Consider the following 24,136-nt stretch of genomic DNA (forward strand, 5'->3'; position numbering starts at 1 on the left):
GCTCTCTCTCGCTCTCTCGCTCCCTCTCTCTCTTGGGCGGGGTGCAGGCGGAGGTGGAAGCTGATTGGTGGCTCGGAGTGATCAGGTCTTTCCCAGGTGAAATGGTTAACTCCCATTTTCTGTCCGCGAGGTAAAAGTGAGAGCAGGAACTATTATTGAGCCACAATAATTACCGACACGCTTCTCTCTCTCAGAGTGTGTTCTTAGTCAGCCTCGCTTTACCACATTGTCTGTGGCACTGAGTCAATCTTCAAGGAGTTTCATGGATTTTCTCTGTCATGATCTCAGCCTATCGCTCAAAGATTAAAAAACATCATCACTCTGTTTCCACCACAGCGCAGGCTTTACTGCCCCCTGACGGGACAAGACGAGCCAGATGTGCCATGAATTAGTGCTGGGCCTCACTGATTTCTAGAATCGATTCGATCCACGATTCGAATCAGCAGAGATGGGCAGTAACGTGTTACTGTAATTCGATTACTTTTTTCAAGTAACGAGTAAAATAAGGGATTACTATTGCAAAAACGGTAATTAGATTACCGTTACTTTCCCGTAGGAACGCTGCGTTACTGCGTTACTAAAACCGTGATTTTTTTGCGAGAATGTCTCACGACAGTGACGTAAGCGAGTGCGAAGTTCGTGACAACAGCTGTGTGCAGATCAACAATGGATCATATATCAGTGCGGGAGAGAGTATGAGCGTGCAGCGTTTAAAGCGTGGAAGTAATCACATTACTTTGAGTTTGATTCCATAAAAAGTGACAAACACATTAGTGTCCGCTGTGCGTGGGAAGAAAACCCCTAAACTTCCAAGCAAGCACCGAGTAGCTACCACGGGAATGAGAAACTCCCGGATTCTTCCACTGACCACTGCGGCTCACCTGCACCAGGGCAAACCTCCGCCTGCCCCACTCCTGCTATACAGGTGAAAATAGAGCAACAGGACCGCTAGTGTTTGATTTTATTTATTCACTGCTGTGTTTCACTGGCATCTATTTGAAAGACTGAGTGTAAACACAAAGAACTATTTTATTTTGAATGCTGGAAATAGGTTTAAATGGTTAACACCGCTAACACCAGACACGAGCGTGATGCTACTGGGATTCCAGCTGCTGCGGGCGGACAGGACGAGAGAGAGCGGTAAGAGGAAAGGAGGGGGAGTGGCAGTGTTTGTGAACGACAGATGGTGTAACCCGGGCACGTCAAAGTGAAAGAACAACTCTGCAGCAGAGACATTGAGCTGTTAGCCGTTAGCATGCGTCCGTACTACCTGCCCCGGGAGTTCTCGCATGTTATCGCGATAACAGCGTATGTCCCCCCCTCGGCCAACGCGGATGCAGCCTGTGACTCTCTCCACTCTGTGGTCAGCAGACTGCAAACACAATCTCCGAGAGCCCTTCTCATAATATCAGGGGACTTTAATCATGCCTCACTGGACTCCACACTGCCCACCTTCCCCCAGTATGTGACCTGCCCAACCAGAGACAATAGAACACTGGAATTACTGTATGCCAATGCAGAAGAGGCATACAGCTCATCACCTCTCCCTCCCCTGGGCAGATCTGACCACAACCTGGTGCACCTTGTCCCTGTGTATGAGCCCTTAGTGCGCAGGGAGCCACCAGCACAGTGCAGAGATGGTCAGAGGAGAGCGCGGAGGCTCTTAAGGATTGTTTTGAGTCGACTGTGTGGGAGGTGATCTGTGACGACCACGGAGAGGAAATCGACAGCCTTACTACATGCATTACTGACTATATTAATTTCTGTGTGGATAACACCGTACCTACCAGGACTGTACGGTGTTTCTCCAACAACAAACCTTGGATTACCCCAGAAATTAAAACCGTCCTCAAGCAGAAGAGGAGGGCCTTCAAATCCAGAGACAAAGAGGAGTTGAAAAGGGTGCAGAGAGAGCTGAGGGGACTGATAAGGAATGGGAAGGAGAGCTACAGGCAGAAGATGGAGAACCAGCTTCAACAAAACAACGTTGGTGAAGTCTGGAGAGGCCTCAGAACCATCTCAGGCCACAAACAGCAGAACTCTCTGCCTGGGAGGGATGTGAGATGGGCAAATGAACTGAATCATTTCTTCAACAGATTTGACTCAGCCATGAGACAGTCTACAACATCGGCTGCAGACTCACCCACCCCCACTGCTGCTGCTCCACCTCTGACACCTCAGACCCTTCACAGGCAGGCCGGTGGCTCTGACATCCCACCTGATGAAGACCCTGGAGCGGCTGGTCCTGGCTCAGCTTCCACTGCAACCACTGAACATCCAAGGTATGGACATCGAGGCTGTGGACAGCTACAGGTAGCTTGGTGTTCATCTGAACAACAGACTGGACTGGACTCATAATTCAGACGCCCTCTACAGGAAGGGCAGAGCAGGCTGTACCTGCTGCAGAGACTCAGGTCGTTTGGAGTGGAGGGCCCACTCCTGAAGACCTTCTATGACTCTGTGGTGGCTTCTGCTATCTTTTATGGCGTGGTCTGCTGGGGCGGCAGCATCTCTGCTGGGGACAGGAAGAGACTGAACAGGGTGATCCGAAGGGCCAGCTCTGTTCTAGGATGCCCTCTGGACCCAGTGGAGGTGGTGAGTGACAGGAGAACGGCGGCTAAGCTGTCATCCCTGATGGACAACATCTCCCACCCCATGCAGCAGACTGTGACAGCACTGAGGAGCTCCTTCAGTGGGAGACTGCGGCACCCACGGTGTGGGACGGAGAGATTTCGCAGGTCTTTCCTCCCCACTGCTGTCAGACTCCATAATAAAGACTTTAACTGATCAAGCACACACATCCACACATATGCAATAATACTAAGTGCAATAATCTTTTTCTGACAAAGTTGTACTTTTGTGTTTTCTTACTCTGTTGTATATAGCATTTGTATTCTATAAAAAGGAAGCTGACACTTGCCAGACTTAATCAAAGGTGTGAGCAGCACAGCAGACGCCTTTGTGTCAAAGTAACTGAGGATGAAACAGAAAAACATGAAGGCGATTTTCCTGGTCTGTGTTTTTATAGCAGATGACCTTAAAAATATTGTCAAAAACGAAGTGAAGCAGAGCAAAGTTACAGAGGTTTGATTAGAGACAAAGCTCAGCGTTTTGCAGTTTTGCAAAATGTAAAAAGTTTCAATTTGTTCAGTATCGAACAGCAGAAATGAGGCTTTCTGTCGGAAGTAAGTAAAAAACAAAAAAATCCAACAGCGGCCGACAGTGTAGATGGTGGGCAATAAGGGTGGGCTCTGATTATCGATTTAGAAAGAGAGAGAGAGCTCTACATGAGTGTGATCGTGGTGGAAGCAAAACAGCCAAAGTCAGAGGAAATTCATGACGATGTTCATGTGAAGCGTAGTTTGGATCGTCTTTGGCTGCTGGTTCGGTCAATATTGTTTGAGAGAGAAAAACCTGCAGCTTCAGAATCAGCGCAAAAAGGACGTAAACACAAAGCAACACTTCAAAATCAGCGAGCTGTCGGCTTTCAGCCCCGACGGCGTGACCGCGTACGTGCCGTCGGGTGAGAAAGGCGACATCTCACTGATTCTGACGCGTCAGGTCGGCGCTTCGTGTTTACGTCTTTGTGCAGAGACCGTGTTCCTGCTCTCATTTACTGCTTCAGCTGTTTGGTGGTTGTTGAAATTTTGTTTTAACCTGAAGCTTTAACCTGAGATTCTGGCGTTTTGGGCAAAATAAATTTATATTAAAAAATCGATTCAGGATTTTAATGAATCAATTTCACGTTATCCAAGTCAGAATCGACTTTAATCGATAAATCGATCATCAAAAGGCAGAAACTGAAAGCAGCTCCAGCTTGGATCTGTTTCTGGGAACAGTTCAAAGATCTGAAGCTGATGACCTGAGAGGGCTCGCTGGGCTGTGGACAGTTTCATTAGGAACGATCGTATTACCATCTCATAATCATTGTTATTGGGATCATTGACTTCCAGAAGCATCACCTCCAAAGGAAAACAGGTTTTTCATGATTTCCAGCAGCACAAGGTTTGCTGTTCATTTGGACCACAGGGGAGATTTCGGCCACGTAAAAGAACAAAGTCACTCGAGTCCTTCTGAAGTGCATCCAGAGTTTTTTGGAATTGAAGGCCTGAAAATCAAAGCCCGTAGAAGCTGCCCGGACTTGCCAACAGGGGGCGACAGCTGCAGTTACAAAAAGACCTGGGTCCTTCTGAAGTGGATGAGAAAACGACCCTCGGCCTGACCCCTGGATGATCTGATATCGTCGTGTCGGTGTTGTTCCCAGATCATCATGAAAATGTTGTTCCAGGTTCAACATTGCAAGTGACCAATCACATTGTTGTGACGTTATTCTTTGGCGCGCCAAGCCATTCGTGCATTTATGAAATTCCAATGTTGCAAGGACAATATCAGTTCTGCTTAGTGTTTATTAAAGGGTCGGGGTCCGTTGATCGGCAGACAGAGGCGGTTTCTCGCAGCTTAAGACAGTTTTTTGTTTTACTGCAGTTTTTCCCGAAGTCGCAAAAGTATGACGTCACCACATTCTGATTGGTCACTTGCAATGTTGATCCTGGAACAACATTTTAATGATGATCTGGGAACAACACCGACACGAGGATATCAGATCGTGCGCCTGACCCCTACGAGCACTTTGCTGATGAGTTCATGAGCTCAGAGATTTTTTCAGGTCGCTCTGAGTGAAACATCAAGTTCATTTAATGCGTTTTGACCATATTTGTGCCAAGAAGGAAGATCATCGGGGCATGCTCATTGGCTCGTGACTTGTGACTGACATTTTGCACCGTATCAGCATGATGCAGATGTGAGCTGTTTTCTGAACATCTGGTATTTATAGATGCTTTGAATTCTCCAAAAATTAAAGTCGTTTTCAGTGACATCACAAAACCCACCTGATCACAACTGTTTCAGTCATTTTGTGCTTTTATGTGTTCATTTTATTCTGATTTATTTGTGTATATGATTTTAATTCGCTGTACAAATGTAAGGAGACCTCAAGCATTTTAATGGGTGCCTATAAATAACATTTATTATTATTATTACATGAATGTCGCATTATTTGCTAATGTAAAATAGCATAAGAGACCGTAGCCCATTGAATACATAACATGAATACATGTCTAATGTTCCTGAATACGTTTTTATGTATTTGAAAATAATAACGTTTTTGACTTGATATTAATGACTAAACATTTAAACAAATTTTACTAAACAATGTAATTAAGCGCCTTGTTGTTGCTTCAGGATGCTATACAAATAAAATAAAATTGAAATTAATGTTCCACATGCTTTATATCCGCATGCATAATAATCAAAATAATTAAACTCGTGGTGAGAACATTCAAAGTGATTTTAAAGGGAACAAAAACTTTCAGCTTTTTTGCTACAAACTTCTAAAAGTTCGTCTTACAAGAACAAAAATAAATCTCCGTCAAACTAAAGGAAAAGCTTTCGTGAGGTTTGATCTTTCATTCTTCTTCTTGACCTGTCTGGCAGACACTTGTGCGCATGCGCTCATCCATAACCCGGAACTGCGCTCCGCAGCGGGCTGTTTTTTTTTTGGGGGGGACGGTCAGCCGACAGAAACGATGCAGCTTCACTTCACTAAAGACGTTTTACCGGACTCTGTCGGCACCGACTTCCAGAACCTGAACAAGCTGAACGAGCAGGTAAGTCCGCGGCTTTAACGGAGCAGCTTTACCGGAAGCTGTCCGAGCCCCGGGGCTCGTTACGTCAGTGAAAGGAGGTTAACGGTCACAGCCCACCTGTACCTCACGGAATGTACACGTGTCCGTGTCAGCTGGCTGCCAGCTGATGAATCCCCGGGTGAACAAGCTGATGAGCAGAAATATCGCTCAGGCTTCAAACAGACGTCCGACAGCCACGAGCTGTTAGACTGAAGGGCACGTGATGCGCGCAGTCACAGCCGCTGTCACGTGACCAGACGGCGTCCAGCAGAACCCGCTTTGAACGTCAGCGTCCAGACTTATCGATGCCGTCGGTTTATTACTCACCAATAACAGTGCAGCACGGTGCTGTGGGGCGGAGCGCTGAGGCGCGCCACGGCTGACGGTCCGCCCAGCAGGATGGTGGCATTTCTGTGAGGTAAACACACCTGTAAACGGGATTTAAAGAGGACTTTGATGTACGCGAGGAGCTTCAACACCTCCAGGAGCTGCCGCTCAGCTGTAATCTGATTACTCAGCACATCTGATGATGTGTGTACAGTGATTAACACTGGAACGATGTCACAGTCTTCGCCACCTCCTACGCCGAGAGCGCCGTGATGTCACGGAGACTGACAGCAGAGCTGAGAGCCCGGGCCCTCGCGTGACAACGTGACATCAGAGAGCAGTTAGGCTGCTAACAGATTACAATAATCCAGAATATTAGGATTGGTCTGCAGGCTGATGCAGATTAGTGATGAGTACCTGAGTTACAGGAGGCAACCTTCACTGTGATGAAGAGAATCTTTCTTTATTCTTTAAACTCAGTGTGAGAGTCTTCATTCCCTCCTTTATCGGGAGCACAGCTCCTCACACAAAGTCTAGGAGACGCCGGGAGGCAGGTGGCATTAATCCTGGTACTGGATTGGCTCTCGGGGCGTCTGCCTCGTGCAGCATCTCGGACGCATCAAGAGGAAATAAAGCTTTTGAGTCCTGATGCAGCGTTCTGAGTGTGCACTGATGCCTCACACATCAGACGGTGGCATCTTCAGCCTTTGGGTTACTTCTGAGCCCGAGGCCTGAACACATGGACTCAGCAAGACCATTAAAGCATGTTGAGATGTTCTTCATGAGTGCTGTGGACCAATCGTTTTTAGTTTGCAGGTTTGTTCCTCTGTCCCTGCCTGGCAGGGGTAGACAGACGAGTGAATCAGGTCTTTGAGCTGCAGCTGAAACGTAAATCTGACCAAAGTTTCCAACAAGCAAACTCTTTTTCTTTCATGCAGCAGTTTCATCGCCTGATTGAAATTCTGTTCCAGTTCCTCCTGGAGCCGAAAGAGGTGAACACACACGCACGCACGCACGTACACGCACGCACGCACATACACACGCACACACACGCACGCACATACACATACACACACGCACATACACACACACACACACGCACATACACACGCACATACACACGCACGCACATACACACGCACACGCACGCACGCACGCGCACATACACACGCACATACACACGCACGCACATACACATACGCGCACGCACGCACGCGCACATACACACGCACACACACACGCACATACACACGCACACACACACGCGCACATACACACACACACACACGCACATACACATACACACGCACATACACACGCACACACATACACGCACACATACACACGCACGCACATACACACACACGCACGCACATACACACACACACATACACGCACGCACATACACGCACGCACACACACACGCACACACACGCACACACACGCACGCACATACACACACGCACACACGCACGCGCACATACACACACACACACGCACATACACACACGCACACACACACGCACATACACACGCGCGCGCGCACACACACACACACATACACACACACACACGCACATACACACGCGCGCGCGCACACACACACACACACACATTTTGATGTTAATGGGACTTTGGACTTAGTGGTTAGCCTTGATAACTGAACCGAGGTAAAACATTGGCTGCCCTTTTGTGTGCATGTGCAAATGAATGCATGCATTTTTCTGTGTGTCTGTGTGTCTGTGTGTGTGTGCGCAGACAGAGAGGTTCATGCAGCAGCTCACTGAGTTCGCGGGGGAACATGGGATGAGCGCCGGGCCTCTGAGGAACCTGATGAAGAGCGTCCTCCTGGTGCCGCAGGGTGGGAGACACACTCATCATCCATCACTCTAATCACAGAGGCTAACACGGACATCGTAAATCCAGCCGTACCAGATTAGGTGGTAGGAATCAGGTTGTTTCCATTTTCCCTCGTTTATCTCCTTGATCAGGACGTCAGTTCTGTAAACCTACAGACCAGGTAGAGTCGGTGTCGTTAAGAGTAAAGTCAGAGAATGCAGAAGATTTATGTGTGAAGCACTTCACTGTAATTTTACACTGGCAGACAGGAGAAGAGCAGAGACAGGCTGGAAACACACCTGTCAGCACTCTGAGTGTCAGGTGTCATACTGTAGGTGATAACCCCGCCCTTTACCTATCTGAAGAGTTTCAGTCAGGTTTCAGAGCTCATCACAGCACAGAAATAGCTTTAGTGAAGGTTACAAATGATCTTCTTATGGCCTCTGACAGTGGACTCATCTCTGTGCTTGTCCTGCTAGACCTCAGTGCAGCGTTCGATACTGTCGACCATAATATCCTATTAGAGCGATTAGAACATGCTGTAGGTATTACAGGTACTGCACTGCAGTGGTTTGTATCATATCTATCTAATAGACTCCAGTTTGTGCATGTAAATGGAGAGTCCTCTTCACACACTGAGGTTAATTATGGAGTTCCACAGGGTTCAGTGCTAGGACCAATTCTGTTTACATTATACATGCTTCCCTTAGGCAGCATCATTAGAAGACATAGCATACATTTACACTGCTATGCAGATGACACCCAGCTCTATCTGTCCATGAAGCCAGATAACACACACCAATGAGTTAAACTGCAGGAATGTCTTAAAGACATAAAGACCTGGATGGCCGCTAACTTTCTGCTTCTTAATTCAGATCAAACTGAGGTTATTGTACTCGACCCTGAAAAGCTTAGAAATATGGTATCTAAGCAGATTCTTACTCTGGATGGCATTACCTTGGCCTCCAGTAACACTGTGAGGAACCTTGGAGTCATTTTTGACCAGGACATGTCCTTCAATGCACATATTAAACAAATATGTAAGACTGCTTTCTTCCATTTGTGCAACATCTCTAAAGTTAGAAATATCCTGTTAAAACTGGCTCCTCCCCTCCACCCCAGCCGGTCGCAGCAGATGGCCCCGCCCCTCTTCCTGTTAAAAGGGAGTTTTTCCTTCCCACTGTTGCCTAATCATTGGGGTTTTCTCTGGATGATTGTGGGGTCTTTACCATCGCCTTGAGGCGACCACTGTTGTGATGAATGGAACTGAGTTGTTGCCTCGGTGCTGTGGTCTGTTTATCCTCTGCGCTGTGGGATGTGGGTCATGTGTTTGGAGGTTAAAAGGAGTGGAGTTTGGCTGGTTTTGATTTCTAGCCGAGTGTCAGATTGTTGATGCCACAGCGCTGAACACGATGAGGGCGTATGGAGCTTTAAATCTGTTGCCTGCAGTAACGGTTTTACGAAGCACTTGTGTGAGCGACAGCAGCAGCATGTGACCTGGGATGTAACTGAATAGGGGACTATAGGTGGTGTTTGATTCAGTGCGATGGAAGCAGCAGGCTCAGGCAGGTGTAACTGAAGACTAAGGCTTCTTTCAACACATTTCAATTTGTGTTTCTCTGAACGCGCTCTGCCAGCACGAGAGAATAAATGGAAAATGGATAACACTTCCCCTTGTTCCCACTTGTGTTGTGTGCAGCCCCGATGTGCTGCTGCATTCTTGATGAGCCGCCCAGCTGCGGTCCATGCGGGTAGTTTCTGATAAGTATAGCCCTCAGTGCAGAAGTTCAGTACAACAAAGTGCTCCTGACACCTGGGCCAAATATTTTGGGCGAGTTTCTGTTTGCAAAGTTGAGACAGAAGTGCAGCGATTATTACGAGCCATAAGATGTGATCGGCAACAAAGTGTTGAGAGAAATCAGAGAAAACAGCAGAGTGGTCGTTTTTCCTCCCTCATCTCTGACTAATCTGGTCCTTTATACAGAGTCTGCATCAAGGTTATTACAGTGAGCTCGAACAGAAACCACTGAAATAAAAATGAACTGAACGAGAGAAAAGAATCCTCCCTCGTTAGCACCAGTGCTTCCTGTTCATCTCAGTCACAGGAAGTGAATCCTTGTCACAGATAAACCCACTGACAGGGTGTTTTTGGTTTGTGGATGGATGAGTAAATCTTATTTTATGTGCCATCCATCCCTCCTCTGCTTCTTATCCTTGTTAGGTCACGGGGGGGGGCTAACACACAGGCAACCATTCACCCCACTATCTGCATGTCTGTGGACTGTGGGAGGAAGGCGTTGTACCCGGGGAGAAGCCCTGCAGGAAGACCCCAGCCTGATGGTGGAAGTGAACTCCTTGCTGTGAGGCAACAGTGCTAACACTGTGCTTTCAGGTTTCATTCACAGACAGCATGTTTCTGCCTGTGATTTCGTTTGTATTTTCACTTCCTCCATTTCCCAGAATGCCAGTTACGCGTGGGCTATCTGTCTGTGGTGCTGTATACGCTGCACTGTACGTGTGCACGCTTACTGCACGGGCCAGGTGTGTCTGCAGCAGTGATCTCCATACAGATGTGTATGTGGGGATACCTGCACAGTATTTTCTCACGGCGTTTAAAACCCGACACTCAACAGGTGGAGCTATAAACAGTAACAGGAAGGTGTCCGTGTCTGTTTTCTCCTCAGGAGCCCTGAAGAAAAACCTGACAGGCGAGCAGATCAAAGAAGACCTCCTGACATTAGGTACACATCCGAGTCCTCTGTGCCTCAGAGTCATTCTCACAGTAGTCGTATTAGTTACTGTCACGTTTGTGTTAATGAAAGCCAACCTGCTCACTCTGATCATTTTTCAGGACTGAGCGAGGAAAAGTCGGCTCACTTCTCACTGCAGGTAAGTGAAGTAGTGCTAAAGGTAAATGGAAAGCAGCTTATGCAGCGCTTTTCTGCCTCATTCACACAAGCGTGCTGTTTCTAAGTGCTTCCTGTCTGACATTCATGCATTCATAGAGCAACATGGGGTTTGTATCGTGGCATGCAGACTGGGATCAAACCACCTGACCAAAGCCACGCCCTTTACGTGTGCCAAACTTTCCACTACTATTAAAGACGTCATAGATGGTTCAAAGGGCCTTCCAGGACTCTGGACTTATTTCTGTGATTGGCTGTAGCTCAGGAGGTAGAGCAGGTCATCAATGATCGGAAGGTTCTTGGCTTCCCCTCGTCTGCGTGCCAAATATCCTTGGGCAACATACTAACCCCAAATTGCTCTCCGACGCATCCATCGAAGTATGAATGTGTGTGAATGCTAGTTAGAATGGGTGAATGCACAAGTTGTGTGAAGCGCTTTGAGTGCTCAGAAGAGTAGAAAAGCGCTATATGAGAACCAGTCCATTTACCATTTCTTCACCAGCTAACATGTTGTGTTTACTGTGGGTAAATCCTGCAGCTCCTCTTCTGTAGCCTGCTGCAGCTTTATTTACATCTGCACCATGAACACGTCACAGGCTGAGGCTGTAAGCGCGTCACGGGGCGTCAGGTATCTGCTGGCTGTTGCTCGAAGCAACGCCAAGAACTGAACTGTTCCAGATCGATCCAGCACACTTTAACCTCTGTGTAACTAACACTCCCACGGTGGTGGCTACACGAGGATGGTCAGCCAGCTAGCTGTGCCTTAGCTCGCCATCATTGTGATGCTCAGGCTGCACATGCTGACTCGTGTAAAACAACAGGGAGGAGCACGTGTGTCCGTTTGGGCCGAAGCTAGCTGACAGGTGTTAGCACGTGTTAGCACTAGGGCTGCCACAAACGATTATTTTGATAGTCGACTAGTCACCAATTATTTTTGCGATTAGTCGACTAATCAGATCATCATCCATTAGACGTAAAACTACAGCTTATATAACTATCATTAGCTTACAGCTTTAAGTGTTTAAGGTCTGTGCTAACTAAAAATAAAGACAAGATGATAGTTTATTAAATTTTAATGAAATTTGCAGATTGTTTCGGTGAAGTTTAATAAACTCCTTGCTATCTAAAATATAACAGGACACCGGAGTATATTCTGGAGCATCTCACACTTCTGATAATCAGCTGTCTGCTTGACGTTTATTCAGCTGTGTAAAAACTATAACTTTAATCTCAGACAAACTGATTTACTCAGGAACAAATAAAATACTAAAAAAAGCCAAACAATAACATTTTAAGTTATCTAAGTGACTCATATATATTTAACCTGAGTAGCGAAAGACAGCGGTGGGTTTGAAAACGATTTGCCGGGAGTCCGGTGTTCTCACGGCGCTAGTGACCTAGCCCCCGGCTAGCTAACGAGCTAGTGGGTAACAGACGTCTCCGAAAACGTCGGAGCGCTTTTGAAAATATGTGGTGTCCTGATAAACTGAGCAGATATTTGAGGTTTACACAGCTACATTCTCGCCTGAAAATATGTTAAACGTTTATTTTGTGACCCAGAAAGAATAATAAGAGTAACATTAAAACTAACTAGCTGCCGCCATTGTTGGAAACTGCGCTGGGCCGTGCTATGAATTCTGGGACACAGCTTCTTCTTCTTCTTCTTCTTCTTCTTCTTCGGGGTTTAACGGTAGCTGGCATCCTTGTACATGCAGTGCTGCCATCTTCTGTTTCAGTCCGTTATTACACTCTTAAATCCTGCTACTTATTCCTGCGTCTTTTGGGATCTTACAAAGCTTCAAACGACGCGTCGACTATTAAATCAGTCGTCGACGATTTTGATAGTCGACGTAATCGTGACTAGTCGACAAATCGTGGCAGCCCTAGTTAGCACTGACTCAGTGTCGTTGATAAAACTTGTTCTTACGATGTTACTCAGGCAACCTTTAAACGGTGAACACGTGTCTCAGGAGTCTGATGTGATCTGTGTTCCTGCAGTGGGCGGAGCACTACGCAGCGCTGACCAGGCTAGCTGTCGGGCAGACTCTGATGGTCAACCAGCTGGTTGACATGGAGTGGAAGTTTGGAGGTAAGAAGGAGCAAACCTAGCGTGCACGGCAAATTTGGCTCACATTAGAGGTTCAGTCTGAGTCTGTCTGTGAGCGCGTCCGCCCTCTGAGCACATTTGAACCCCTCGGTGTGTGCAGCCGATGGAAGCTGAATAACAGAGCTAACCATGACGCGCCTCACTGTTTCAGGCGCAGACGTGACACAGCGACCGTCCTGTTTGAGTGTTTTTATCACGCTGTGTTTTGTCGTCCCACAGTGACTGTTGGCACCAGTGAAATTCAGAAATTGGGCACAGTCTTCCTGCAGGTACAACAGCGCTCCACACACACATGTGGGGTATTCATATCCTGTGGGAACATCTAATTGACATAATGCTTCCCCTAACCAAACTGTAACCCGGACACTAAAACCACATTTTGATTCTCAATAATGTCTTCAAACTTGTGGAGACTGGTATTTTGGTCCCCACAAAGATATGAAAACACACACAGCATCGTTGTTTTGTTGAACACGTTGTGTTTGGTTGCAGCTGAAGCTCGTGGTCAGAAAGGGGAATTCCACTGAAAACGTCTACATGGGTGAGTGATGATGTCACTCGTACCTGAAGTTTTGCACACCTTGAATGTCTTTCTTTCCAACTGCTCGAGTCTGTAACAGGAAGCTTTAAGTTACTCTGACGGTTGTTTCTGCAAATCAGGACACAAAACTTAGATAATGAACAGATGCTGCGAGTGAAAAAGACTGTAAGAAATGTAAAAAGGAACTCGTCTGGTTTAATCGTGTAAACTTCGTAAATGAAAAATCAGTTCCTCCACCCGATGCTCTCAGAGTCAGCCGACCTACAGATCTTCAATTCAGTTTTATTTATACAGCGTCAAATCACAACAGTCACCTCAAGGCGCTTTATATGGTAAGGTAGATCCTGCAGTAATACATACAGAGAAAAACCCAACAATCAAATGGCCGAGCAAGCACTTTGGCGACAGTGGGAAGGAAACGAGAAGAAACCTCCGGCAGAACCAGGCTCAGGGAGGGGCGGGGCCATCTGCTGTGATTGGTTGGGGTGAGAGAAGGGAGACAGGATAAAGACATGCTGTGGAAGAGAGACAGAGGTTAATAGCAGGTATGATTCAATGCAGAGAGGTCTGTTAACACGTAGTGAGTGAAGAAGAAACACCCAGTGCATCATGGGAATCCCCCAGCAGCTGTACCTATCGGTCTTTAAGTCTGACTTCATTAACCACGTCTGGGTCCAAACTCCCAGGTCCCAAAGTCAAACGAACTCTGCAGCATCACTAAGAGTCACAAACTGTCTAAGTTCTTTCATCTTTAATAAAATGATCAGCATTGCTGCTTTACCAGGTGTAACTATGAAGTTTAACATCCAGGCATCCATGAAAACAGGATTTATTAAATTGAATGGATTTAGCAGGAAGTTAGCTCGCTAGCTTCATGCTAAGCATGATATAGCATGTTCTGACAGAGATTTCTGAAACATTCAAACGTACAGCTCTGCTATCACTTCCAACATAAATGAAGACAGGAAACTAAACAGCAGTGACGTTTGTAGGGTTACTGAAGTTGGGCTAGCTGCTATATAATGATGTGCTACGTGACCGCTAGCGACACAGCTATGTTAGCATAGCATAAACACAGTGAAGCTGGAGGATGAACGCTAACTTTTTCCACTCGATAAAAGTTAACGTGAAGGTTCCTGATGGTTAGGCATAAATGCAGTCCAAACTTCAGCCAGAAAAACAACTGAGATAATCCATCCACAATACCAGGTTAGTCATGAATATACTGCTGCAGGGCTGTAGCTACATCATAAGGGTTTCAAATGAACAGCAGTAATAAAAACTGAGACAGTGATCACTGACTGCTTTTAGGGGCTTCAGATTAAATAGAACAAAACATTAAAACATGTTAAAAACACAACAGCCTTAATAAACGCAGAGTAGTTTGGACCGGAAGCAGGATTCGTCACGTCATCACCTAAAGACCAGATTGCAGCATAACTAAGAAGAAAGTGTGTACTTTATTGTACTTTATTGAGCCCCGTGGGGAAATTGCTCTCTGCATTTAACCCATTCACTCAGTGAAGCAGTGGGCAGCCATTGGGCGCCCGGGGAGCAGTGTGTAGGGACGGTACCTTGCTCAGGGGTACCTCAGGGTAGCTGTTAAGGGGAATCGAACCCCCGACCTTCCGATCATGGGGCAACCACTCTACCTACTGAGCTATCCCTGCTCAGTAGGATTCGGGGTCACCTGGTCCAGCCCTAACTATATGCCTTAGCAAAAAGGAAAGTTTGAGCCCGATCTTAAAAGTAGAGATAGGTAAATGCTGCAGTGGTCGTAATTCAGGTGTGCTTTTTGGGTGATTTTGATTGGCTCTTATGTGTAGCAGGGAGGAAATGACCTCACAAACAGCAGCTGTAGATTTTAAACCGCTCCTCTGTATTTTAATTCCTCTTGAAGAGAGTATTCCTGGTTTGGAGCTCTCCCAGTTTTTCACGTTTTCCTCCACAGATGCAAAAACCTTTCATTTCTGTCTCTGACAGGAAGTCGTCCTTTTTTGTCTCTTCCCTGCAGAACTGACGCTGCCTCAGTTTTACAACTTCCTGCACGAGATGGAGCGAGCCAAGGCCAGCATGGAGTGCTTCAGCTGAGCGCGTGTGTGTCCGTGTGTGTGTTGTATGTACTGGTTGAATTTGTGTGCGTGTGACATTTTTACCTGAAATGAGTCAATAAACTGAGGAGTAACCTGTCATTATCTGCTGTTTTCTCCCCCTGTGGGAAACAGTCTGTCAGCACGACGACACCTGGGTGAGATCAGCGGGAACATTTTGACACTTCCATCAGAAACCAGACCTGTTCGATCGAGTTCAGGCCTGCTGTCTCTTACTGATGTAATAAATTATTACTAAAACAAACACGAATTAGCTGCAATAACAGGTTAAATGCAGGCGAAATGAGTAGCAGCCAGAGACGGGCGTGCAGTAAAGGCCACACAGGGATGCGTACGAGCCTGGAGGCACATGTCAGAGCGCTCAGTGGCTCATCGGTGCAAGCGCCGTTTCAGCCCTCGGCTCCGAAACCACTTCAGACGTCTGTGATAATTATCTGCTGATTATTCCTCAGCAGTCTGTCTGCTCGAAGACAGGAAGTTGCCTTTATTCTGAAGGGTTTTCCCGCCTACTTTATATCTTTGTACAGCATCTGCAGCTCCTCCTTTACGTACTGACGATACTTTCTGACATTAGAGAGCTGCGATACGCGGCTGTCACAGAAACAACCTAAACCACATTAAAGTAACTCACCTACACAGCTTGACATCATCTACACAGCATGACATCATCTACACAGCATGACATCATCTACATACTCAGAGGACCTGGAGGAATCTCTGTGCGCAGGGACGATAACCGTGACCTTCAAACATCCGTGCACGGGCTCAGGAACGCTCCCGTCTGCGAGCGGCTCGGCGTGCCGGCCCTAAAAAAGAGAAAAAGCCTCCAGTCAGTTGGACGTGTCGTTTGTCTTTCTCAAAACCAGGACTCAACGCACCACCGCTCCCCGTCGCTGCATCAGCGGGTCGTGCCCTCCGACTCTCCCGTCCTGCTGTGTGTAACCTTCACGCCCTTCCCTGCGCTGGCTGTCTCGGACAGACGAGCTTGTCCTCATTAGAAGCACGGCTCCAGGCCGAGCCCGTCTTTCTGCTCACGCTTCCACGTATCTGTGCGTGGATCCGTCCTGCTGCGTTTCCTGGGATGTTGCGTAAACGGATTCAGTGAAAACTCAGGATTCCCCGTATTTAGCAGAAAATGAAATGTTCCACATAGCTCTGCGGCGTGTCCTGTCACGCCTCGCTCTCACCTGGCCGTCTGCCCCCACAGTAAACAGCAAATCCAGGCTGTGGTCATGTGGAAATCATGAACGAACCAAAGTTTTTGACAAACTCAGACCAATCAAGGACCGAGCGTCTGGGAGTGCTGATGGAACAGCCAATCAGGGCAGTTGTTTATGTTTATTTCTTGATTTTAAAAAATTGCTTTGTTTGTTTCCTGGAGTTGAATATTTGATGAAGACCTGAGACTGAAGTTTGTGCTGAATGCTGCTGGCTCTGTTTTTCTTCTTCTTGTGTTTAAAGTCAGTCACAGTCCAGCTGACGCAGGTGCGCGCGCACGCGGGCGCGCCTTGGCCATCACGATAATTGGCTTTCTAATGTAAGGTAGCACAGTTTTCAGCTGCTGCGTGTTCACACGTATCGTTTTGCCCTCAGTAACGTATTTTTGCTCAGTCCGGATGGATCAGCCTATAGCCTGTCAGCTTGTTTCCAAACATCCTTCAAACTCACCTGTTCATTCAGCTGATTGGCTCCTCGCTGCAGGACACAGCAGCTCGCTCATATTAGTTACTGATATTGTTTTTACTGTTCAGCTGCTGTGCGGTTTGGATTGCTTGCAGTGAGAAAGTGCTGCTCCTTCATGTCCTCTGACACGTTCAGATACCTGGTGAGGGAGGGGCGGGGACCCACAGGCTGCAGGTACACTGAGTGTTTTTAAATTAAAGAGGTGAACAGAGCTGCTCAAAGGTGACTCTGGTCTAACTGAGAGGAGACGGCGCCCTGCAGCAGGTGAAAGGACGAGGGTTTCCTTCCTGTCAGGCTCATTCAGGTGGAACTTTGGCTCTGATGTTCCAAAGATGCTCATCCTCACAGACAATCAGCCTCTCACAGTTTCACGACTCGGAGCCAAAAGCAAATCAAACCTTCACCTCTGTTGTGCAATTCTCCTCTTTCTCTTCACATTCTTTCTCTTTGTCCTTAGTGTCTCTCCTCCTCCTCCTCCTCCTTTCTTCATGCCGGCTCTCCTTTCGTCTCATCGTGTGACCCGACGTGTCCCTGCATGCATCCCCCCGAGGCCTCCTGAGCTCCTCCCAGTTGTTTCTCTGGCCTTTTTAAAAGAGCAGAGAAAATCCCACAGATCTCGATCCTGTCAGTGTTTCAGTCTTCTCGCAGAAGTTCGTCACTCAGCTGATGTTAAGTAAACACCAGCTGATTAACATTCTTTGGGAAGTGATTAGATCATGAGTTAGATCATCAGAGAGACTCCAGACTTTACGTCCACGTGAAAATCCTGCAGAAAAACACTTTGTGTCATTGTGCTCAGATACGACTGGTGATTGTCCTCCTGAGGTCAGCTACAGGTGCAACAAATTTAATTCATGTTTTTTTGAGCTGCTGAGGAATGCACGTCAATACTGTGATCTTCAACAGAAATCATACTTTTTATTATTTCTCCTGCTTTCTTTGTAAAGCAGCGAATCTGAAAATGACTGCATAACAATAATAATTATTTGTTAGCACTGAAAATATCATTTTGATTAAAGAGCTTGTGGATACTGGTGGATTAACCATTACAGAAACATAAATAACTATTTTGGAACTATCAGTGCTGTTAGTTTAGGGTCAACCCTCACTGTGGTCTAATACATGTGTTAAGCACTGTTTGGATATGTTTGGGGCTTCAGTAGAACAGCAGAGCAAATCAACCCCCCAACAAACACGTCAAATACCCACTGACTCAACGTTTGAAGGCATTTTTGAGGCTCACAATCTGGTTTTAGTACCAGGGTTACAGTTAGGTCATGGTTAGGGAAAGCTTTATGTCAATGAGATGTCCTCACTAAGATATGAAAACGAGAGTTTGTGTGTATGCCTGCTTATCTGTGTGGGGAATAACCAGGGCCTTCCCAAGAAAGAGTCTGTTTGGGCTAGGAATAAAAGATACTGACAGACTGAAGAGTGTGTGTGTGTGTGTGTGTGTGTGTGTGTGTGTGTGTGTGTGTGTGTGGGGACATTTTTGCCGTTGGACCTGCAGAGGGAAGAGGAAGTTTATGGAGAATAACTCTAATAGCTCACAGCTGTCAACCGTGTTCTTGTTTCCCCAAAGTTACAAACGTCCTGTGTCAATGTCGCTGGCTTTACACACAGTCCTGTTCACTGGAAGCGTGCTGTATAACGCCCACCTGCTGCTATACTTTATTGTTTTTATTGTTCTGAGAGAGTTTCCTTTCAAATGATGACACCTGTCCAGGTGTTGTTTGTCCTAAGGGCAGGAGAATGGGGGTTTTAAAGGTTTACCTCCAGGTAAAATGAGGACTTGTTTTACGAGCTGAAGTGAGACGACAGAAGCTGCAGAAGTGTCAGACATGAGCTGAAACCTTTCAGACTGGATTCCACAGCTCACCTGTGGAGAGTGCACAGGTGACAATATGTGAACAGATTCAGTTCAGTTTTATTTATATAAACCTTTTTTATAGAAACCTCCAAGAACCAGGCTCAGGGAGGGGCGGGGCCATCTGCTGTGATTGGTTGGTGTGAGAGGAGGAAGACAGGTAAGACAATTAGAAATCACATCTATCCATGATTGGAATGATTAAAATGTTATTTGTGAAGAAGTTCATGAAGTCATTACTAGTTAACGTTAAAGGGATGGTTGGCTCAACAGAGCTCTGACTGTTTGTCAGCCTGGCTACAGAGCTGAAGAGAAACCTGGGGTTGTTCTTATTGTCTTCAATCAGTGATGAATAGTAAGATGTTCTGGCTTTGTGGAGGGCTTTCTTATAAAGCAGCAAACTATTTCTCCAGGCTAAATGATGATCCTCTAGATTTGTGACACGCCATTTCCTCTCCAGATTACGAGTCGTCTGCTTTAGGCTACGTGTTTGAGAATTATACCACGGAGTCAGGTACTTCTGATTAGAGACCTTAGTTTTCACAGGAGCTACAGTATCCAGAGTCGTACGTAGTGAGGAGGTGAAATTATTAACAAGATAATCGACCTCTGTTGGAGCAGCGTTCAGATAGCTGCTCCGCTCTGTGTTGGTACAGGGCATTGAAGATGATAACAGTGGGTGGATTATAGTCTTAAACTTAGTTACAGCGCTTTCAGAAAGACATCTACTGTGATGAAGTCTACTCTCCACCGCTGTGTAATCAATTATGATTAATTAATGATTAATTAATCAATTATGCTCACCTTAATCCCAGGGAGCATTGACAGCACTTCTGTGACTTTATTCCTGCCGTAAACAGCCCTAAAATTCATGCTTGAAGCTCATGAACTTTACACAAACCTCATTTTTTGACTGCTTATCTGGAGCTGCATCCTCTGACCTGATGAGTACATGTGTCCATGTACACTATATTCCCAAAAGCATTGGCTCTAGAGTTGAAAGTGATGTTGCAGCTCTTCTGGGAAGGCTTTCCACAGGTTTAGGAGTGTTTATGGGAACGCTTCTTCCAGAAGCACATTTGTGAGGTCACACTGATGTAGGACGAGAACGCCCGGCTCGCAATCGCCACTCTGATGTACGGGCCACGTGAAGTTTGGAGGTCTGCAGAAAGTTGGTGACCTCTGTGGACTGCACGTCTCAGCGTCCACTGGTGTGATTTTACCACTTTGTGCTGTTGTTCCCAGGTGCTTCCACTGACTGTGGAGTGAGAGCAGAGTGAGCTGTTGTTTCACTGATGAATGTAGAAGCTGTGCGTGCCGACGTTATGCACCTGTGTCCACACGATGGAACACCTGGATTAATGATTGGCTGGGTGAGGGGATACTTTGTGTGTGAGGCAGCCTGAGGTAGAAGGAAGATGTAGACTTCCCCCTGCTGGCAGGAATGGGATCCATCACATAAGGTGGAAGGAAATGTGTGTGTGCAGTTAAAGCAGGGTGTGCAGTTGGTGTGAGTCTGAGTGTGTGTGTGTTTGTGTGTTTTCTTGATAAGAGAATTTTGCTCCCGACTCTTAAAGTTCCTCCCTGAGAATTTACCGAGAACGTGGTTTCTCTCTTTGCTCACAGTAATTAATGTCTTCCTGCTCGAAACTGAAAAAACAACCACTCACACACACGACACAGATGGTGTGTGTGAGTGTGTGTGTGTGGGCCAGCCACACAGAGGAGTCGTTATCTGGGTCCGACGTACTGCCTCTGCTCCACAGGAAGAGGCTCGGGCCTAAATCATCGAGCACAAAGACGCTCGGCACGAGAACGTCTGACAGCTTTGGACAAAAACAAGAAGAAATCAGGAGAAATATGAAGAATGAGCAGTTAGACAGAGAAACAGCCGTCAGAGGGGTTATAAGTCATGTCACAAACAGTCGTGATGCTGTTTCTGAGGGTCTGCTTCAGTATAGTTTATCTGCTGCATGTATGGCTGCAGTGGAGCCGGGTCACTGGTGTGATGATGATGATGATGGTGGCACTGCTGAGGGAAGCAGCAGGATGAACTGTGAAGTGTTCAGCTGTAGCCTCTGCTCACACGATGAGGCAAAGCAAACTGCAAAAGCAACCCAAGAGTTCCTCACGCCAAAGAAACGACATGTTCTTCAATGGTCCATGCAGTCAGCTGATCTCAGCCCAACAAAGCAGCTTTACAGTCATTACACACAAAACTGAAGGACGCCTGTAGAAACACAGCATTTGGTGTTTAGGGGGTTATAAATACATATATTAGTTTAATATGTGTGTTGAAGGACGTGTCCTGGTCAAAAATGACTCCAAGGTTCCTCACAGTGTTACTGGAGGCCAAGGTAATGCCATCCAGAGTAAGAATCTGGTTAGATACCATATTTCTAAGATTTGTGAAACACATTCACATAAAAGCATTTCTGTGTATATTAGAGGCCATATAAAGAGGCAGGATTCAGAACAAAGTGCTTGATTCGTTTGAAATGCAGCCATGCTGTCATTACTGTAATTTATCTGTCATACAGCATGTGAAGGCTCACTCAGCCTTTCCCATGCAGCCCTGTGCATGCACTTTTCCCTCCTTTTCTACTTTACATGGTGTGTTTTGAAGCACTCAGTGTGCAGTTCGATTCAGTTTTATTTACACAGCGCCAAATCACAACAACAGTCGCCTCAAGGCGCTTTATATTGTACAGTAGACCCTACAATAATACATACAGAGAAAACCCCAACAATCATATGAGCCCCTATGAGCAGCACTTTGGCGACAGTGGGAAGGAAAAACTCCCTTTTAACAGGAAGAAACCTCCAGCAGAACCAGGCTCAGGGAGGGGCGGGGCCATCTGCTGTGATTGGTTGGGGTGGGAGAAGGAAGACAGGATAAAGACATGCTGTGGAAGAGAGACAGAGGTTAATAACAGATATGATTCAATGCAGAGAGGTCTGTTAACACATAGTGAGTGAAGAAGAAACACCCAGTGCATCATGGGAATCCCCCGGCAGCCTACGCCTATTGCAGCATAACTAAGGGAGGATTCAGGGTCACCTGGTCCAGCCCTAACTATATGCTTTAGCAAAAAGGAAAGTTTGAAGCCTAATCTTGAAAGTAGAGATAGTGTCTGTCTCCTGAATCCAAACTGGAAGCTGGTTCCACAGAAGAGGGGCCTGAAAACTGAAGGCTCTGCCTCCCATTCTACTTGTGCAGTGATGCATTAACCTTTCTCACATGCACAGGTGGTGCATTCCTCACATGGACGATGTCTCAGGAATCGGTTCCTTGTGCCTATTGGTCGGTCAGAGTCTCTCCTTCCATGGCTCAGTGGGTTTGTGCCAAACCTTTGCATCAGGCGAGCAGGTCAATGGTCGCTCTCATTTGGATGGCCTCCTTTAGCCCCAAATAGGCAGGACGTCACAAAAAAGGTAAACTGACAGATACATGTTTCCTTGTTTCCCAGGAGGATATTACTGGATGCATAGTGGTCTCCATATTTGTTGAAATAGGGACAGTACTGTTGTCCTGCCAGCGGACCAGCAGCTTCTCTCCCTGTGTTCAGACTTTGTAAACTTTTCTTTGGTTTTGAAAGGAACATCAGAGAGATGGTTTGTCCTCATTGTCCCCAAAAATCTCTAATCCTCTCTTTGTCACATCATCCAGGGGTGCAAGCGAATCGAAGAGGTTGTCATGGTGAAATTTCCAACCTTGAGGCTCCTCACCAGGAACGACCTCCAGCTTCTGTCCTGACCCAGTGTCTGAGAGGAGGGTGTGGCTCCATGTGATGCCTGAAACCAGTGGATGAGGCTCCACATCATTCACTGATCTTCTTAAAGTTGTATTTATGTTCTGTGTTACAGTAATGACAGTAATGAGACATGCAGACTAATCATCGTAAACTAACCATCGTAGTCTAAGGAGCTTGGAGAGAAAAGCGTCTGGACTTCTTTAAGTTGCTTGAAGACGTTTCACCTCTCATCCGAGAAGCTTCTTCAGTTCTAGAGTCAAATGGTGGAGAGTCCCAGATTTAAGCCCCGTGGGAGTGGGAGTGTGTCCCCCCCTCCCCGAGAGGGACAAAGGAACACCTAATGATCCTCTACCTAACCCCAGCCAAGGTTTTGGGTGAGCTCACCCTCTTCGTGGACTCTCAGTGAGCAACCTCAGCTCAGACATCAGAGACAGAAGCGTTTCCTGCCTCCGGCCACCAGAGGGCGCTGCTGTCTAAGCAGAAGCGCTCATAAAGCCCGGACGCTGAGCTTTAATCTAACGATGGAATGGAAAAAAAACTCACGTTTGAAACAAAGGCAGGAGAACATGTTCACAAACACATAATAAACTTTTGTCAAATCCAAGTTTTATGTTTCCAGATGTTTAATAACATCATCAGTTTTATTTCAGACCTTGTGATTTATCACATTTACACAGACAGAATTCACAATCAGCAAGCAGCCTGGTTAGTTTTAACACGACGCAGAGTTTACGATCGTTCAGAGACTTTACAGTTAAAAACCTGCTTAGTGTCAGCGGCGGGTAACATAAAGACCACAGCATCATTTATCTGCTGATCCATCCCTCAGAAAACGCATAAATTAATAACCAGACTGCCTCCATGGAAAGCAGCAAACACAGAGAATAATCTGGTAGCTGCTGATGAATCTTCTTTTATTCTGACATCACTGATTAGCAGAGGAAAAGTCTGAGCCCTGCTCCCCGTCCTGTTCTCCGTTTCCCTGTCTGACTTCTCAGTTCACTTCCTGTTTTATTTTGAAGGTTTTTGTGTTGTCTTTCCCTTTTTTGTTCTTTTTCCTGCTCTTATCTTATAATCAGAGAGATTTATCTGTGCTTTGTTTTCCGAATCAGGTGCGTCAAACCGATTCATCCGACATGAATCATCAACGTTTTTTTACTGTTGAGTAGAAAAAAATGTCCACACACTAAAAAAACTGCTGATATGATAAAGCTGTGTAGCGCCTCTACTCAGGACCAGTACACTCTCACTTCAAATAGAGACCCTAGACATCTTACTAGGTTCAGGAGGAGGTTTTGTTTTGGGGACTCACAAAA

The 24,136-nt window shown here is 46.4% G+C and overlaps 1 protein-coding gene and 1 long non-coding RNA gene across 3 annotated transcripts; one reads left to right on the plus strand and one right to left on the minus strand.

The window, feature by feature from the left end:
* Nucleotides 1–5,430: 5,430 nt before the first annotated feature.
* Nucleotides 5,431–15,594, plus strand: commd7 (COMM domain containing 7). Of its 2 annotated transcripts, none has more exons than XM_085394959.1 (9): nucleotides 5,431–5,666; nucleotides 6,953–7,003; nucleotides 7,770–7,872; nucleotides 10,535–10,591; nucleotides 10,702–10,739; nucleotides 12,755–12,845; nucleotides 13,083–13,132; nucleotides 13,356–13,404; nucleotides 15,419–15,594. In XM_085394959.1, exons 1-9 carry the CDS (start codon nucleotides 5,586–5,588, stop codon nucleotides 15,493–15,495), a joined length of 597 nt encoding a protein of 198 aa, XP_085251085.1. In that variant the 5' UTR covers nucleotides 5,431–5,585; the 3' UTR covers nucleotides 15,496–15,594. The 2 variants fall into 2 exon arrangements, with proteins under 2 accessions (XP_085251085.1, XP_085251087.1); XM_085394961.1 differs by having other exon boundaries at nucleotides 5,442–5,666; nucleotides 6,950–7,003.
* LOC146645936 (uncharacterized) lies at nucleotides 13,817–19,800 on the minus strand. The gene is made up of 3 exons (XR_014909174.1): nucleotides 16,394–19,800; nucleotides 16,212–16,321; nucleotides 13,817–13,919 (listed from the first exon to the last, which is right to left on the minus strand). It is a non-coding gene; the product is annotated as an uncharacterized LOC146645936 (long non-coding RNA).
* Nucleotides 19,801–24,136: the final 4,336 nt, after the last annotated feature.

Source organism: Rhamphochromis longiceps, linkage group LG20 (genome assembly GCF_057381845.1).
Source record: "Rhamphochromis longiceps isolate RC_006_pf linkage group LG20, R_longiceps_female_GT1.1, whole genome shotgun sequence".
Classification (NCBI taxonomy): domain Eukaryota; kingdom Metazoa; phylum Chordata; class Actinopteri; order Cichliformes; family Cichlidae; genus Rhamphochromis; species Rhamphochromis longiceps.

Bases quoted from the DNA above. Each gene is read 5' to 3' on its own strand.
- commd7 (XM_085394961.1), top strand. From the start codon at position 5,586: ATGCAGCTTCACTTCACTAAAGACGTTTTACCGGACTCTGTCGGCACC. The intron at 7,004-7,769 runs GTGAACACACAC...GTGTGTGCGCAG, and splicing joins TCCTCCTGGAGCCGAAAGAG to ACAGAGAGGTTCATGCAGCA. The intron at 10,740-12,754 runs GTAAGTGAAGTA...GTGTTCCTGCAG, and splicing joins CGGCTCACTTCTCACTGCAG to TGGGCGGAGCACTACGCAGC.